The sequence below is a fragment of the Eumetopias jubatus genome, unplaced genomic scaffold, assembly GCF_037043125.1.
Source record: "Eumetopias jubatus isolate StellerSeaLion01/CBP00866 unplaced genomic scaffold, mEumJub1_p1.0 scaffold_14, whole genome shotgun sequence".
NCBI classification, from domain to species: Eukaryota; Metazoa; Chordata; class Mammalia; order Carnivora; family Otariidae; genus Eumetopias; species Eumetopias jubatus.
In genome coordinates, this window is record NW_028274820.1 from 37,939,377 (window position 1) to 37,953,178 (window position 13,802).

The following is a 13,802-nucleotide window of genomic DNA, read 5'->3' on the forward strand; positions in this document are numbered from 1 at the left end:
GCCAGAAAGGTGACTTTGCAGAGACGAAGCAGGGTAATAAATACCCTTACTCTTCACCTTCCCCCTAGTTTCTTATTGAGGCGTCCTAACAGCCAGCGCCAACTGGAGATCAGCGGGCGAGAGTATGCCTCTTGATGTGGTCCATACAGGTGAGCATCTTGGGCAGAAAGGAGGGTGAAGAAGGTGGAGAGCAGACCCATGGGGCAAATGGAAGTTATGAGAGCAATAAAAACCGTTGGAGAATAAAATCTACCAACTAACAAACAGGGTTTAAATGCTGGCTAGTCCAAAAGGATGCACTAAATATAGAGCAGAGGAGGAAATTATTCTTCAGTTTTCCAAAACCTTCAGTAATGATTCAGATGAGAGGACTGCTGGGCTTTGCAGTGTTGACCAGTGGACTCCAGCTTCCACAGCCCAGCGGTGATGTGAGCATGCCATTCTCATCGCGTCAGTAGAGCCTGGAGCACCAACTAATTCCGCAAGCTTCACCCTTACTTCTCGCTACGTCTCAAATGCCAGAAGTATGATACAGGGGAGTGGATCTCCTTCCACTGTATTCCATCCAAATTTACCACAGATGAAAGTAACTGCAGTGCTATAACATTCCAGGGGCTATTAATACTTATTTTAAGTCGTATGTATTATTTATGCATATATTCCATATATATATTATGCATGCGTGATACACACACGTATGTGCAATTATATATACATTTATTCATTTACTTGAGCTTACCTAAGTTATAGAAAACTTACAAAATTGACTAAAAACCGTAAGTTTGAAAAGTCTTGTGACCACTAAGGAAACGGAAATCATGGTTTTAAGTCTTTCTGCTAAGAAAACTGATAAGCCAAACAGGCTTACATACAATTTCGGGAAACTGTAAATTATATACATATGTATATAAACTTATGTGTGTGAATAAGTTTTGTAAATATAAATTTATATATACAAATTTATTAATTGTTTTCACAGTTGGTGTAAATTATTGATAGTACTCTCTTAACTTTTTTTAATTAAAAAACTCTGGAGGGGAAGATTAGAGATTCACATGCAGTTGTTAAATAATACAGAGGGATCCAGTGATATAATCAAGATACGGATAATTTTATCCCTATAAGGATCACTTCTATTACCCTTTTATAATCGGTTTTTCTTTCTACTTCCCCAGACTGGGACTTAACTCGTGGCAACCAATAAACCTGTTCTCTAATTCTATCATTTTGTCACTTCAAGAATGTTATATGAATCTAATCACTCAGTATATAAGGTTTTTGGATCAAGTTTTTAAAAAAATACTCTGCCAATTCTCCCAAGTTGTTGAGTGTATAAATAGTTTGTTTCATTTTATTGCTGAGTAATATTTCACGGTATGGATGTTCTATAGTTTGTTAAGCTATTTACCTATTGAAGGACATCTGGGTTATTTCCAGTTTGGGAATATTATGAATAAAGCTGCTTTAAACATTTATGTATAGGTTTGGGGTTGAAAGTAAGCTTTTGTTTCTCTGGGATAACTTCCCAGGAGTGCAGTTCTTGGGTTGCATAATAGTTGCACAGTTATATTTTTAAGGAACTACCCAACTGTCTTCCAGAGTAGCTGTTATTTTATATCCCATCTGTGATGCATGAGTTTCTCTGCATTCTGCCAAGATTTGGTGTTGGCACTATTGTTTTTTTTTATTTTAGACATTCTGATAGGTATGTAGTGATAAAACATTGTAGTTTTGGTCTGCATTTCCTTAATGGCTAATGAGGTTGAGCATCTTTTCATGTGCTTATTTGCCATCTGTATGTCATCTTTGAATGAAGTGTCTCAATGTCTTTTTATGTCCCTCGTCTGCTTCTAATTGAAATGGGTGTTTTGTTTTGTTTTTCAACAGTTGAGATTTGAGGATTCTTTATATATTCCGGATAATAGTCCTTTGTCAGACATGTAGTTTGCTAATATTTTCTTCCATTCTGTATCCTGTCTTTTCACCTTCATATACAAACTTTTTTTTTATTTTGATTAAGTCCGATTTATCACTTCTTTTCATGGATGGTGCTTTTGACATCAAGTCTAAGAATGCTTTGCCTCGCTCTAGATACTAAAGCTTTTCTCCTATTTTTTTCCCTAAAAGTTTATAATTTTATAAAGTTGAAGTATTTATTATTAAACCTAAACCTTTGACTCATTTTGAGTTAATTTTTGCATAAGGTATGAGGTTTAGGTTGAGGCTTATTTTTTTTCAGCTTATGGATGTCCAATCACTCCAGCACCATTTGCTAAGAAGGCTATCCTTTCTCCATTGAATTACTTTTACGACTTTGTCAAAAACTTACTTCGGTCTATGGATAAGTTCTCTATTCTGTCCCATTGGTCTATGTATCTCTCTCTCTGCCAACACTACACAGCTTTGGCCACTGTATAAGTCTTGAAATCAGATATATTGGTTTCTTCCTCCTTATTTTTTTCTTTTTAAAAATTGTTTTAGCTACTTCCTTTGCCTTTCCATATAAATTTTACAACAATCTTGTCTATATCTACAAAGAATCTTGTTAAGATTTTGATAGAAAAAACTATATACCAATTTGGGAAGAATAGATGCATACATATACTATGTTCAGTCTTCTAATTCATGAACATAGTGTGTCTTTCCATTTATTTAGAACTCTGATTTCTTTTGTTAGCATTTTATAATTTTCAGCTTAAGAGTTATGCACATATTTTGCTAGATTTACATTTAAGTGTTTCAGTTTTTTTGAGTGATTACAAAAGGTATTGATGTTTTATTTTAGTGTCCATGTGTTCACTGCTCATATATAGAAAGATAATTTTTTGAGTATAGTTGATCAGGGTTACATTATTTTTAGGTACAACATAGTCATTCAACATCTCTGTATGTTATGCCATGCCTACCACAGGTAGAGCTACCATCTGTCACCATGCAATGCTATTACAATACCGTTGACTATATTCCTTGTACTGTGTCTTTTATTCCTGCAACTTATTCATTCTGTAACTGGAAGCTTGTGTCTTCCACTTGCCCTTGCCCATTTTGCCCATACCTTCACCCCCTTCTTTCTGGAAACCACAGTTTGTTCACTGTATTTATAGGTCTGATTCTGCTCTTTGTTTATTCATTTGTTTTGTTTTTTAGATTCCACATGTAAATGAAATCATGTGGTATTTGACTTTCTCAGTCTGATGTATTTTGCTTAGCATAACATGCTCTAGGTCCATCCATGTTGTCACAAACGGCAAGATCTCATCCCCTTTTTATGTCTGTGTAGTATTCCATCATATTCATGTGCACCGCCCCTACCCCCACATCTTCTTCATCCACTCATCTATCAGTGGACACTTAGGTTGCTTCCATATCTTGGCTATTGTGAATGATGCTACAATAAACATAGAGATGCATATATTTTTTGAATTAATGTTTATGTTTTTTGGGGCAAATACACAGTAGTGGAATTATGGGATCATATGGTATTTCTGTTTTTAAAGTTTTGAGGAATCTTCATACTGTTTTTCATAGCAGCTCTATCAATTTACATTCCCACCAACAGTGCAGGAGGGGTTCTTTTTCTCCACTTCTCTATCAATACTCATTGTTTCTTGTTTTTTTTATTTTAGCCATTCTGACAAGTGTAAGGTCTCATTGTGATTTTAATATGCATTCCCCTGATGATTAGTGATGTCAATTTTTGTAGGTTTATTTTGTGTCCCGTGACCGACCTTGCTGAACTCACTTCTTAGTTCAAGATTTTTTTTTTAAATAGATTCCTTTGGATCTTTATGTAGAAAATCATGTTATTTTCAAATGGAAACAAATTTATCTCTTCCTTTCTGATCTGTATGTTTTTATTTGCCTTATTGCATTACCTCAGGTTTCTAGTTTAATGCTGAATAGAGTGGTAAGAGCAGCGATCTTTGCCTTGTTATCAATCTTAGGGGGAAAGGACTCATTCAGTCTTTTACTTTAAGTGTGATGTTAACTGTAGGCTTTTTTTTTTTTTTTTGGTAGATGCTCTTTATTAAGTTGAGGAAGTCCCCCTCTATTCCTAGTTTTCTGTGAGATTTTATCACAAATGAATGTTGAATATTATCACATACTTTTTCTCTGTCAGTTGATATGATCATGTGATTTTCCGTTATAGCCTGCTAATAATGGCAATTGATTCATGTTTTTTGGTAGTTGATTAATATTCGAGTATTTAATCAGCCTTACATCCCTGGTATAAGCCACACTTGCCTTGGTATATGATTCTTTCATATGTTGCTGGATCGTATCTGCTCATATTTTGCTAAGAATCTTTGTGTTCATGTTCATGAGGAATATCAGTCTCTACTTTTTTGGAGGAAGGCATTCTCTGTCTGGTTTTGGTGTTGGGGTAATTTCAGTTTCATAAAATAAATTGGGAGTTTTTCTTTTATTTTCTAAAAGACACTATTTAGAATTGGTGTTAATTCTTTTTTAATTGCTTGGTAGAATTCTCCAGTGAAACTATCTCGGCCTAGAGACTTCATTTTGGGAGTTCCAAATTATACATTCAATTTCCTTAGGAGTTATAGGGTTATTCAAATGATCTATTTCACATTGAGTGAGATATAAGAGTTTGTGCTTTTCTGAGAATTTATCTGCTTCATCTAAGTTGTCAAAGTTATGTGTTCCCTTATTTTACTTGTATGTAGTATTCCTTTATTATTCTTTTGATGTCTTCAGAATATGTAGTGATATGCTTCTTTCATTCTTGATATAGGTGATTTATTTCTTTTCTCTCTTTTTTTCCCCCTTTGTCAGTCTTGCTAGAGTTTTGTTCATTTAATGGATCTTTTCTAATTACCAGCTTTTAATTTTATTTATTTATTTTAAAGATTTTATTTATTTATTTGAGAGAGAGCATGAGTTGGGGAGAGGGGCAGAGGGAGGAGAGGGAGAAGTAGACTCCCCGCTGAGCAGGGAGCCTGACTCAACTGGAGCAGGGAAGTGGGGGGGGGCCCTCTATCCCAGGACCCTATGATCATGACCTAAGCTGAAGATAGACACTTAACTGACTGAGCCACCCAGGCACCCCTAATTACCAGCTTTTTAAAAAGTTGATTGTCTCTATTTTTATTCTGCATTCAATTTCACTGAATTCTGCTCTTACCTTTGACTATAGTATGTCTTGCTCTGGTTGTCTTTGAGTTTTCAGTTGAAGTTTGCTCAGTGTTTTGAATCTGTAGATTTCTTCCTTTTGCCAGATTTGGAAAGTTTTCAACCATTATTTCTTCCAGCACTTTTACAGTATCACCCTCTTTCTCTACTCCTTTCAGGATTCCCATTAAAGAAATAATAGATATTTTTGTTATGGTCCCATAGGTCCTGAGTCTCTCTGCACCCACCATCTCCCCACCCAGTCTATTTTCTCTTTCTTATTCAGAGGGGGTGATTTCTATTGTTCTATCTCTAAGTTCACTATTTTTTTCTCCTGTCCCCTGAACTCTACTGTTGTATCCATCCGTTTAGTTTTCTATTTTCAGTATTGTGTTTTTAGCTCTAAAATTTCCATCTGGTTCTTTTTTATATATTCCATTTCCTTCCTGAATCTATTTCTTTGCTGAAACTTTCTATTTTTTCATTTGTTTTAAGCATCTTCATAATTCCTCATTAAAGTATTTTTATGATAGCTGTTTTAAAATCTTTGTTAGAAAATTCTAATCTTTGGGGCACCTGGCTGGCTTTATTGATAAATCATGTGACTCTTGATCTCGGGGTCATGAGTTCAAGTCACACATTGGGCGTGGAGCCTATTTAAAAATGAAAAAGAAAGAAAGAAAGAACATTCTTTTTTTTAAAATTTTTATTTATTTATTATTTGACAGAGAGAGACAGCGAGAGAGGGAACACAAGCAGGGGGAGTGGGAGAGGGAGAAGCAGGCTTCCCTCTGAGCAGGGAGCCTGATGCGGGGCTTGATCCCAGGACCCTGGGATCATGACCTGAGCCAAAGGCAGATGCTTAATGACTGAGCCACCCAGGCGCCTCAAGAAAGAACATTCTAATCTTTTTGTTATCTTGGTGTTGACATCAATCAATTGTAGTTTTTCATTCATGTTAATGTTTCCCTGGTTCTTGGTATGATGAATAATTTTTACATTAAAACCTGGTATCTGGGTATTATGTCCTGAGGCTTTAAATCTTATTTAAACCTGTTTTAGTTGGCTTTTTGATACCACTCTGTCAGAGAAAGAGGGGCGTCCCTTGCCTCATTACTCCCAAGTGGGGATGGAGATCCAGCTTTCCTCCTTGGTTTCCACTGACACTTGATTGGGGACATTATTACTGAATAAGGGTGAAAGTTCTGGTTTCCCAATAAGTGCTGATAACGCCCTGGCATTGTGTTATTTCTTTGATCTCTAGGTGTCTAGTTAGTTTACCTTTCTTTCTCTACCTTTCAGAGCCACCTTTTATACCTAGGGGAAGGAATAGGAAAAAGTATGTTTACTCCATCTTCCTAGAAGATGAAATCTATCTTTTTCACTTTACCTGTAATTATGTTTCTTCTTCATTCATTGTATCTTTAATCATCTTTGATTAATTATATCAGAATTTTTCCTATTTTATTAGTTTTTTCAAAGAACTAGTTTTTGCTTTATTGAGCTCTTCTGTTTTCTTCTTTTCTGTAACATTAATTTCTGGTTTTATCCTTATTATAATCTATCTTTTATTTTCTTTGAGTTTATTCTGTATTTTCTAATTTCTAAAGTTTATACCTAATTGATTGCTTTTCATTCTTTTCTTATTATTTGGAATAAATAACTAAGGCCATACATTTCTTACCATGCAATACTTTTGCTATATTTCATAAATTTTGAAATGTAATTTTTAAATTTTTATTCAGCTATAAGCACTTTAAAATTTCCTTTTTGATTTTTTCTTTACCTCATGAGCTCTTTTGAACTTCCAAATATATAGTGGTCATTCTATTTAGTTATTTTTATTATCCATTTCAAACTTTCTTTCATTACAGTCAGAGCATGTGAGTCTCTATTAAGCTTATAACTTGAAGCTTATTAAGACTTCATCTCTAGGCAATAAATTACCACAAACTCAACCAAATACTAGCCCTAATTGCAACTTCCTTGACAACTGTGGCATCTTTGCTAGAGAAGATTAAAATGATGTCAGGTATTTTAGCTATTGCCCTATCAGAAAAAAGGATCAGAAATGGACAAGAGTATACATTCATAGTCTTGCCCCAGGATTGTTCAAAAAGAAAAGTGTATTTGTTTATTGTATCTTCCATGGAGCTTATACCATCTTCTTCACTTTCGATAAGACATCTATCCCACCAGTCCAGAAAACTTGTCTGCTTTTAAAAATTGTAGACTTCGCTGATAAAGTTCTACTTGAAGTGGCAAACTAAGCCTTGATTTGAGATCTTTGTTTTGTGCTTTCCCTAAGGGACCAAATATATCTGCAAATTTTTAAAATATACAGCCATCTTTCTCTGAGTTTTGGCCTGTTCTTTTTGCTTAATGTTGTTCCTGACTTTTAGAAGGACAGAATAACCATCCAAAAAAGTCAAAGGATTCTTTCAAAGAAAATTGCAAGTTAATTAGATAAGGGATAAAGTTCTTAAGGGCTAATTTAAATTCATTCTTTGGATCTCCAGCAATATCACTACTGACATGAAATTGATCAAATGTCTTTTAGACATTTCATTTTTATTGTCAAAAAAAAAAAAAGGAATGAGCTGGAGAATCTGGATTGTGTAGAGCCCAACTTCTATCTCCCTTGATATCCAGCTATATTGTAAGTTTCGTACCATATTTTTTACTTCTGAAGACCTTTCCTTCGCTTCATACTCTCTATCTTCACTTTGCTGTTGAGATTCTTTGAATGTACTGGAGGCATATACAGCTACATCCAGAAGATCAGTTAAATCATCAAGCGAAATGTTCTTGTTTCTTCCATTACCCTCTATTCCCCATCTTATTTTACTTTTGTAGACTTGACCCAGTGTATCTGAGGTATAAGACCCAGTGTATCTGAGGTATAAGAATTCTCAGGTTCTATCTTTTTTTTTTTTTATTTGCCTAATTTAGAGCATTGCAAAATCCTCTTTAATGTGGAAGTGTCTTGCAAAACTTGGTAAATGAATGTATTTTGACTGAATACCTTCAAGCAACACCTATTTGACTGACACATTTCCCTCATTTTTATGTGTGCTTTAATAAATGGGAAAATCAAGTTCCAGTTTCACCTTCATGTTCATTATGCTGTCTGGGGAGCAGCAGTGTTTGCGTATATTAGAAAAATTTACTTTTTCCTATACCAGTATCATAGAACACATTTTCTGTTAGCATTTCCAGCATAATTTGACTTTAATCCAAATGATAGCTTATCTTCAGTTCTTCCAGTGAGCAAATGGCATTCAAAGGGTGAATAATATGCACTACACAGTACTTTCCACATTCCAATTTTTATCCGAATTGTAGAGTTAGTGCCGATCTTGTCTTCAAGTTTTTCTGTTCCCCAGAAAAACTTCTTGTTTGTGACTCCTAAGAATTTTTCACACTATGATAATAAAATAGTGTTATCAGGCATATATGAATTAGGAAGAGCCAGCAAAGAAAAGAGTTTTGTTTCCTTGGTGGAAGTATTTTGTCTTTTCAGGATGTTCCTGGCCACATTTTCTTTTTTAAATTTCTTTTTATTTTTTTTTCTGGCCACATTTTCTATGTACTTTTTATTAAAAATTGTTTCTCATAATCATGGAGAAATAAAAATCTTTAAATTTTTTATGTTGTGCTTCATTTTTTTTTTCTATTTAAGCTCTGTTCTTTGGGAGATAGTTGTTATATTAGGATGTTATCATGAGATCTTGGCACTTTTTTCAGGACTCTGTGATCTCATGCAAATTAGGAGGATCACTGGAGGTTTCTCATACCAAATGTACTTATTAGCTACAGCTAATAGAGGCCTGGAGAAGATAGACATTATTTTGTTTTTTATCTTTTTTAAATATTTTATTTATTTATTTGAGGGGAGGAGAGAGAGAGAGAGAGTGCAAGCGTGTGTGTGCATAAGTGGAGGGGAAGGGCAAAAGCAGAGGGAGAAGCAGATTCTCTGCTGAGCCAGGAGCCCAACTCCGGGCTCAATCCCAGGACCTGGAGATCACAACCCAGGCAGACGGCAGACGCTTAACCATCTGAGCCACCCAGGTGCTCCTATTTTGTTCTTTAAATCATCAACAAGGAGCAGTCCAAGTAAGTTTTCCTAGTGGTTGGTTGCCCCAAAGGTGATTAAATTAGTCACTGTTCTCCAATTTCAGAAAAATCCCGTTTTGTTCTTCAGCATAGCACATCTAAATTTCTTCCTTATTTGCGAAAGAATGTGCACAGCCAAGGCAGTCCCATCACAGCCTAGATGATAATATGGACGAATAATTTTGGCACATGTTGGTTTAGGAGAATCTGTCCAGTTTATACTCATTGCTTCAAGCTTTGCTTTCTTTTTTAAAAATTTTATTATGTTATCTTAATCACATACATTACATCACTAGTTTTTGATGTAGTGTTCCATGATTCATTGTTTGCGCATAACACCCAGTGCTCCATGCAGTACGTGCACTCTTTAATACCCATCACCAGGCTAACCCATCCCCCCACCACCCTCCCCTCTAGAACCCTCAGTTTGTTTCTCAGAGTCCATAGTCTCTCATGGTTCATTCCCCCCTCTGATTTCCCCCCCTTCATTTTTCCCTTCCTGCTATCTTCTTCTTCTTCTTCTTTTTTTTTTAACATATAATGTATTATTTGTTTCAGAGGTACAGGTCTGTTATTCAACAGTCTTACACAATTCACAGCGCTCACCGTAGCACACACCCTCCCCAGTGTCTATCACCCAGCCACCCCATCCCTCCCAGCCCCCACCACTCCATCAACTCTCATTTTGTTTCCTGAGATTAAGAATTCCTCATATCAGTGAGATCATATGATACATGTCTTTCTCTGATTGACTTATTTCGCTCAGCATAATACCCTCCAGTCCATCCATGTCGTTGCAAATGGCAAGATCTCATTCAATGGCTGCATAATATTCCATTGTATATATACACCACATCTTCTTTATCCATTCATCTGTCGATGGACATCTGGGCTCTTTCCATAGTTTGGCTATTGTGGACATTGCTGCTATAAACTTTGGTGTGCACGTGCCCCTTCGGATCCCTACATTTGTGTCTTTGGGGTAAATACCCAGTAGTTGTTTCAAGCTTTTCTTATTTATTCATTTTATAGAAGAAAAATTGAAGTTCTACCATGATACTTTACCACCTCAATAGAAGTCTTCCTCTTTTGATGCCAGAATACAAATACTTTATTTTTGTCCTTCTCTAAGACTGTACCTTCATATTCATTTTTACAGAGAATTTCCAGAGTGGTCATGACAACTTCTTCTTTTTTCAGAAGGACAGTTAGATGAACCAATGGAGCAAAAATCTCTTTAAAGATTGAGTGACAGATTTTAGTTTAAGAATAGTGCCATTTATCTCTTCAAGATTTAAGTCAGAAATACATTAGCTTGATAATTCATTTTACTGGTTCGTTAATTTTGCTTCAAGTAGATCTTTTCATCCTGACATATGTGTAAGTGTACACAAATACACAATATATTTTTCAGTCCTTTGAGATCTTGGTAGAAAGCACAGAAGGTCTCAAGGAGGAGGTCTCTTGAGTCACCCCTGGAGGAGAATAATAGAGTAATAGAGAGTAATAGTCTTTCTCTTTGCCAAGAACTTGGATCTAAGGATTTATATTTTTCACTGTTAAGGTCTAACCTGCCATTGCTGAAAATCCAGCTGCATTGTTGAAAAGATTCAGACTAGAAATCTTTGCATTTTGTATAGCTTTCCCCTCCATGTACAGACTTGGAAAGTGAAGGTTTGCTACTTGGCTTTTTTTGTAAGCCTTGACTGCCCCCTTGCTCACAGACTTGGGATTAAACTCCAACAGAGCAAACAATTTAATTTCCTTTAGGAGATCTAGATGTTTTATTTGATTCAGATGGCATTTATTTGTTACAAGAATGTGTACCAGTTGTGGTATGAATTATCAAACAAACCCTGATTTCCTCTCAACAATTTAACAAATGTTGGTCCCTTACTCTCCTTTTTATTCATTTTTATTTTGCATTTTTCTTCTGCCTCTTTTCTAGATCTGCCAGTGCTTTTAAATCTAATTTAAATGCTCTGAAATCTGCATTAATTTTCATCATGTCCTTAGATCTGCCCCTCTCTTGCATGAAGACTAAGTATTTTGAATTTTGTTTCCATGTTCTATTGTTGTGATTTTGCATTTTAGTCTGGAAATAATCATGTTCACATTCAGAGTACTTTTGAATGACATTCACTTCAATAACAAATCTGTCAGAGTACTTACTGTTTGGCAGTAAAATGTCTACAAATCTTGGCTCTCAATTGTACTTCATTGCTTTTGGGACCTGATGGTCTTCAAAATACTGGTGGATCATCAGTTTGAAGTGGTCAATGAGAGCTTCCTTGGTGCACTTGGTGACTTTCATGTCAAAAGTTTTTCCATGAGGTTTGCCTTTGACTCCAAAATGAATGGTGCCATTAGTAAGTGAATTTTCTTACAAACTGAAGAAAATTGAAAAACTTCATTGCTAAATTTCATCTTAACATTTCTTCTGTGGGTGTTTATTTGTGAAGGCTTTGAATTCATGTATTGGATAAATGAGATTGAGTAGTGGTCCTGTTTCAGGCTGTAGACTAAAATTCAATTTGTAGTGATATGGGTCACGAATTCATCAAAGAGGTATGATACACATGTCAGTTCTCTGGATGACTGATTTTCCTTTGTGTCATCTATTTCATCTTTCACAAATTTAATTTTTAGTGGCTAAGAACCTTTAGTAACTGTAGTCATTGTAGAGGCATTAGCCATAGCTGATTTCTCTTTATCATTTTGCTTTTGCTTTGAAGTTTCTCCATTTTCCTCTTGCATCAAAGTTGTATTTTTGGAACAGTTTTACTACCTTTTTCGTCTTACATGTCTGAATAAGATCTTCAGAGGATGTTTTCTGCGGTTCTTTGAATAGCTGTTCTAGTTGGATAGCTCATGCATGTGTTATGCCCATATCAACAAGGTAATTTTTAGTTAACCACTCCAGGATTGCTCCATGTGCATCTTTTGCAGTCAACATTTCCCTATGCTTTTGATGAATTCTATGATTTTCCAACCAATGATTTACATCTCTTTTTGTCCAGTCATCCGTGTTTTCTGTCAGGTTCAGTTGTGCTGCCATTCTGTGAGCTGTACATAGAAAAAGAAAAATGATTTAGTATTTTTATAAGTAAAATTTCAAATAATTAATTTTAATAGGTTATATATATATACAAATATATGTATAATTATAAAATTTTCTTATAAAATTCAGAATGTTTAAAAGATATACATGCCATCAACTTCTCCTCCTGAGAGGAAATTACCATTACTTGTTTCTTCTGTATCCTACCAGAAAAATACTTCCAAACAAATACATAAACACTTTTTTCCCCCACACAAATGGCAATATGCTTTACACAATTCCCTTTACTTGTTTTATTCACTAACTGTATCTTGGAGATACTCCTAGTCAATATATATAGAGAGATGTTTTATCCTTATTAATGGTTGTTTGCTGTAATGTGTGTTAGCTGTATTACTTGAAAATACTCATTTCAGCTATGGAAAATAAGAGAAACAAAGGAGGATATATGAAACTGAATAGAGAAGGTTGTATGAAGTAAGGAGGATATAGAAACTAAGTGTAGAAGCAAATAGTTTGTGAATTATGGTAGATGTAGATAAAGTAAATAGAGCATATGAGTGTTAACTATAGTTAGGAAGAGATGGAAGCACCAAATAGATATTAAATTTTCATAAGACACACTTGAAGCATTTGATCTTTTTGAAGTCCTAATTGGGTTACTCATTGGTGACACCCATTCTGATCCCTTGTATCCTCTACTCAAGGAACATAGACAAGCTCCACAGTAGCTTATCAGGCTAATTGATGAATTATATCTGTGGTCAGGCATATGTACCTCTCTGCATCTCTCTGATTAGGACAAATGTATGCATTGACTTCCACCTGTGGAAGCTCCTTGGACAGACCTCAACTCTCAAAATTTCACCATCAGTGGAGAATGCTGATACAGCAGAGAGGGAGAGAGAGGATATATGAACTTGCATAACTCTGGTAATAAGATTCTTCTACCCCTCTTGTGCCTTATCCAAAGCATGTTACCCATATCTTCCCCTCTACCTTTTGCTGTGTATTTTAATTGATTTAAAAAAGCATATGTCTCAAGCATCTTTGGTCTGTGAGCCATTCTGTCCCATGATTTCTAAGATAGCTTCTTGGGTAGTGGTCTTGGAGGCTACTATATAAGAGTTATTTTTTTCACATAATAACTGATAATGGCTGATTCCTGGGCAATATTTGGTCTGCAAATTGGCAGTCTGCTATTTGGAAAATTAGTGGCATTCAGGGTTATAGAAACATAGCAATGGTTAGAATAAACAAAATCCAAATAATAATAGTTAGCTTTAAGTATGATCCAAAAATGCCTCAAAAAACATGAGCCATTCCAATGAATCAGTCATGAGAGAAATCAAATTAACAGAGGAGATAAGCTTGGAGAATTATGGCAAATAGATTATATAAGCCCACTTCCATGAAATAATATATAGGAATATTGCCTCCCAGTGGTAGATATAAATTCAGATTAGGATTTACCTTCCTGTGACACAGCAATTGT

General features: G+C 35.2%; 1 protein-coding gene across 1 annotated transcript; it reads right to left on the reverse strand.

The window, feature by feature from the left end:
• Positions 1-330: 330 nt before the first annotated feature.
• SAMD9 (sterile alpha motif domain containing 9) lies at positions 331-12,304 on the reverse strand. The gene is given in 25 exon segments (XM_088018363.1): positions 331-504; positions 7,218-7,319; positions 7,321-7,463; positions 7,466-7,550; positions 7,552-7,664; positions 7,667-7,768; positions 7,771-7,823; positions 7,825-8,208; positions 8,210-8,458; positions 8,460-8,734; positions 8,736-8,860; positions 8,863-8,951; positions 8,953-8,991; positions 9,222-9,513; positions 10,270-10,344; positions 10,347-10,472; positions 10,475-10,612; positions 10,615-10,851; positions 10,854-11,067; positions 11,070-11,194; positions 11,197-11,626; positions 11,629-11,698; positions 11,700-11,799; positions 11,802-12,028; positions 12,030-12,304. Coding segments are annotated over 25 exon segments (4,242 nt in total).
• Between the last annotated feature and the right edge of the window lie 1,498 nt (positions 12,305-13,802).